The sequence below is a fragment of the Hyla sarda genome (genome assembly GCF_029499605.1).
Source record: "Hyla sarda isolate aHylSar1 chromosome 1 unlocalized genomic scaffold, aHylSar1.hap1 SUPER_1_unloc_6, whole genome shotgun sequence".
Taxonomy (NCBI): Eukaryota; Metazoa; Chordata; class Amphibia; order Anura; family Hylidae; genus Hyla; species Hyla sarda.
The window spans coordinates 831,502-836,451 of record NW_026607592.1 but is presented as its reverse complement, the minus strand read 5'-3'; the positions used below and the strand labels follow the sequence as shown (position 1 = coordinate 836,451).

Here is a 4,950-nt window from a genome sequence, read left to right as displayed (position 1 = left end):
CCACGTGACTTCTCCTACTGTCTGATGACTTTTACTATATTTCTTCCACATCTTATGAATCAGGGTGAAGATCCGAACAATATTAATGCTCCAGAGACAGATGTGAGCGGTGATGAGCAGTATAAGGAGGACATTACTACAGGGAAAGATCTGATCTATAGTAATACTACAGACTTAAGGGAAGAGACAGATGCAAGTGGTGATGAGCAGTATAAGGAGGACATTCCTTCAGGTAACCACCCAGGTGAGTAGTAACCACTAAATGCAGAGAACAGTCACAGATTCTTCTTGGTCACTGGCTGCAGTTATTCTTGGGTGTAACTCTAGTGGTGTAACTAGAGTTTTTTTTGGGGGGGGGGCTCCAAGGCAAATCTTAGACCACAGGCCCTTCTGTGTGCTCTTACTATAGATTCTTCACCTTTTATGCCCCCACACTATTACTGTGCCCCACAGACTGTTCTGCATCTTCTCTTCACCCCACACTGTGTATATGACCACTTGGTTCCAGTGGAAGAATAAATACCTCTCCCCATCATCCCCCCAGAGCGGCTGTGTCCTCCGGCAGAAGTCACCTGGTGTTGGCTGCTTTATGATCTGATCATGTGACCTGTACCTGGCAGACATTACTAGCTGCTCCAGAACACTGTCTGCGGGATACAAGTGGGGGGGAAATCATTGGGCAGAGAGACAAAGAAGCGGAGACAGTTGAAGCGGTGCTCCCCCGAGGAGCTGAGACATATACCCCGGACCCCCAGAGGAGCCCCCCCTGTACAACCCCAAGAACACCATCCCAACCATGAAGCATGGCGGTGGAAACATCAGGGGAATTTTATCAAAACCTGTCCAGAGGAAAAGTTGTTGAGTTGCCCATAGCAACCAATCAGATCGCTTCTTTCATTTTTCGTAGGCCTTTTTAAAAATGAAAGAAGCAATCTGATTGGAGGTTTTTTCCTCTGGACAGGTTTGGATAAATATCCCCCATCATTCCTTGGGGCTGCTTTTCCGAAAAGGGGACAGGACGACTGCACCGTATTGAGGGGAAGATGAATGGGGCCATGTATCGAGAGATCTTGGCCAACAACCTCCTTCCCTCAGTAAGAGCATTGAAGATGGGTCGTGGCTGGGGCTTCCAGCATGACAACGACCCGAAACACACAGCCAGGGCACTAAGGAGTGGCTCCGTAAGAAGCATCTCAAGGTCCTGGAGTGGCGCAGTCTTCAGACCAGAACCCAGTAAAAAATCTTTGGAGGGAGCTGAAAATCCTTATTGCCCAGTGACATCCCCGAAACCTGAAGGATCTGGAGAAGATCTGTATGGAGGAGTGGGCCAGAACCCCTGCGGCAGTGTGTGCAAACCTGGTCAAGAACTACAGGAAACGTTTGATCTCTGTAATTGCAAACAAAGGTTTCAGCCATGATCATTACACCCCTGGATGGAAACATTGCTGCTCAGTAGAGACTGGGAGGAAGAGACCTCGATGCCGGACGATCAGTCATAGACCCTATGGGAAGGACAGTTCAGCTAAAGCCATGTCAGCAAAGTGAATGTACAGGATATGAAGCTTGAAAATAAGAACAAGTCTTAGCAGTTTAACCCCTTCCCTAATAAAAGTTTGAATCACCCCCTTTTCCCATATAAAAAAAAACTATAAAAAATTAAGGTTTTTTAAACTGCACGGTCAAAATACCAAAGTCCAGAACTGCGTAGATTTGGTCACTTTATATACCCTAAAAAAATGTATAAAAAGTGATCAAAAAGTCCCATAGAAAAATGGTACAGGTATAAACTTCAGATCACAGCGCAAAAAATGACCCTCACACATCCCTGTATACGGAAAAATAATAAAGTTATAGGGGTCTGAAGAGGACAATTTTAAACATGCTAATTTTTGTACAAAAAGTTCAATTTATTTTTTTAAAGAAGTAACAAAATCAAACCTATATAAGTTGGGTGTCCTTATATCGTACGGACCTACAGAATAAAGATAAGGTGTCATTGTTACCGAAATATGTACTGCGTAGAAACAGAAGCCCCCAAAAGATACAAAATAGTGTTTTTTAATTTAATTTTTGCCTCACAAATTATTTTTTATTTTTTGTTTCACCGTAGATTTTGTGGTGAAATGATTGACGTCATTACAAAGTAAAATTGGTAGCACAAAAACCAACAACAACCTCATATGGGTCTGTAGGTAGAAAACTGAAAGCGTTCCGATTTTTAGAAGGTGAGGTGGAAGAAACGAAAGTGAAAAAACCTTTAAAAAGTCCTTAAGGGGTTAAAGCATTGTTTTTTTTATTAAAATATAAGGAAAACTCTACAAGTTGGATGATGATACTGACCTGATGGATAAGTATAACGTCAGTTGTGACATCACGTTATATGGTAGATGATAAAAAAAAATCCCAAATTTGCAGAATTGCATTTTATTTCAATTGAATTTTATCCCACAATTTGTTTTCTATTTCACAGTAAAATTGGTCCCACAAAAAACAAACTCTGATGTGACTCTAGATGGAAAAATGTAAATAAGGTTAATGCTCAATTATATAATCTGTGTTATTCTCTGCAGATTCTTGTAGCAGGAGATCAGAGGAGAATCTTATATCTTCAGATTATAAAGCAGATGATGATATCACACAAGATACATATGAAGAACATTCCATTATCCCAGATACACCCTCAGCCCTTCACAGCCAAGATCTGTCATCTCATCCTTATATACAGGTCCTGTCTTCTCAGTCATCACAGGATGTTAAGGAAAAAGAGGGTCATAGAAGGGGTGTTGGACATCAACGAGCTCATACAGGAAAGAAACCATATTCATGCTCAGAATGTGGGAAATGTTCTATTAAGAAATCAGTTGTTATTAAACATAAAAGAACTCACACAGGGGAGAAGCCATTTTCATGTTTACAGTGTGGAAAATGTTTTACTGAAAAATCAAATCTTGTTAAACATCAGAGAACTCACACAGGGGAGAAGCCTTTTTCATGTTCACAATGTGGAAAAAGTTTTACTGAAAAATCAAGTCTTGTTCAACATCAAAGAACTCACACAGGAGAGAAGCCATTTTCATGTTCACAATGTGGGAAATGTTTTACTGAAAAATCAAATCTTGTTAAACATCAAAGAACTCACACAGGAGAGAAGCCATTTTCATGCTCAGAATGTGGGAAACGTTTTACTTGCAAATCAGATGTTACTCGACATCAAAGAACTCACACAGGGGAGAAACCATTTTCATGTTCAGAATGTGGGAAATGTTTTACTGATAAATCAAATCTTGTTCAACATAAAAGGACTCACACAGGGGAGAAGCCATTTTCATGCTCAATATGTGGGAAACGTTTTACTTGCAAATCAGATGTTACTCGACATAAAATAACTCACACAGGGGAGAAACCATTTTCATGTTCAGAATGTGGGAAATGTTTTACTGATAAATCAAGTCTTCTTAAACATCAGAAAACTCACACAGGAGAGAAGCCATGTTCATGTTCAGAATGTGGGAAATGTTTTACTCGCAATTCAAGTCTTACTAAGCATAAAAGAACTCACACAGGGGAGACGCCATATTCATGTTCAGAATGTGGGAAATGCTTTACTCATTATACAAGTCTTTATAGGCATAAAAGAACTCACACAGGAGAGAAGCCAATTCAGAACAATAAATGATGCAGATAACACATCTATATATTATCCATGTACATAGGATATCTGACATTTATACATATATCATATACTGCATCTCCAAACTTGTTCCCAATCGTTCTTTTTAGAAGACCCAACAGGCATAATCCATGGGGAGCTGCTACTGGAGACCCAAACACCTCACAGAGAAGGGACTTATTCTAGTGATGAAGAATTCCAGGACGGTCCGGGCTTCACCTGCTGAGACCCTTTTAGAAAGGTTGTGTTATCCCCGATCCTAGCTGATCATGTGGCGTCCGATCACTGGACACCTCAGTCTGTGCTCGGCTGTTTCTGCAGCTCCCATAGTGAATGTACCTCCTCCCTACCTGGGGACACTGGGGTCCCTGTTATTGAGATACAGGGGATAGATGACACAACCCCCTCACCACCCCGTGATGTACTTTTATGTCCTGGGCGGGATTACTTTCCTGACTGTCTTGGCAGTGTAACCCTATGGATGCCGCAGTCAGTACTGATTGTGGCATCTATAGGGTTAAACTGTCTTGCTCCCCCAGTCATGGCCTCCAGGTCTACCAGGCGCTGTTGCCTATGAGGCCCGACCTCGGTAACACTGACAGTTATACTGCGCTGTAGTACAGATGTATGGTGGTGTAGTATAACAGCGATTAGACGAAAGCAGCTTCAGGTCCTAAATAAAAACGTATGGTCCCTGTCCCAATAAAGCCATATATTATTACAAAAAAACTCCAAAACATACATAGCAGGTATTCTTTGTACTAACTTGTACTTTAAAGGGGTACTCCGCCCCTAGACATCTTATTCTCTATCCAAAGGAGAAGGGATAAGATGTCTGATTGTGGGGGTCCCACTGATGGGATCTCCCTGCTGCACCGATGTTCGTTTAGAATGTCGGCTGCAGCGCAGGAGGCTTGTGATGTCACGGCCACGCCCCGTCATGATGTCACAGCCAAGCTCCTGATGGCCGTCACGACACTTCCATTGACTTTAATTGAGGGGGCGTGGCCGTGACGTTACGAGCCTCCGCCCCACATCGCCAGTCATCCGGCACGGAGCGAATTATCCAATAGATGTTTAGCAGACATACTGTGCGAGTTCAGTGCGATTATTGAGAATGAAAATTCTAGATATTTTCTATGGAATACTAGGTGAATGACACAATGGAATGTCCATAGACTATAATGGGAAGAACATTTTATTTGGAGCCTAAACCATTTAACATATCAAATTATCTTTTACCACAAGTGTCCCCAGACAGAGCCGCACAGTGTAAAATG

General features: G+C 41.9%; 1 protein-coding gene across 1 annotated transcript; it reads left to right on the top strand.

The window, feature by feature from the left end:
- Positions 1-1,109: 1,109 nt before the first annotated feature.
- Positions 1,110-4,535, top strand: LOC130298250 (oocyte zinc finger protein XlCOF6.1-like). Its single transcript, XM_056551171.1, has 2 exons — positions 1,110-1,312; positions 2,596-4,535. The coding sequence occupies exons 1-2, from the start codon at positions 1,110-1,112 to the stop codon at positions 3,674-3,676; spliced, it is 1,284 nt and encodes a 427-aa protein (XP_056407146.1). The 3' UTR covers positions 3,677-4,535.
- Positions 4,536-4,950: the final 415 nt, after the last annotated feature.

What these genes read in the sequence shown, in the direction of transcription:
- LOC130298250 (XM_056551171.1), top strand. Translation starts at nt 1,110, where the DNA reads ATGGGTCGTGGCTGGGGCTTCCAGCATGACAACGACCCGAAACACACA. An exon ending in GAAGGATCTGGAGAAGATCT is followed by an intron (nt 1,313 to 2,595) that starts GTATGGAGGAGT and finishes GAGATCAGAGGA; the next exon opens with GAATCTTATATCTTCAGATT.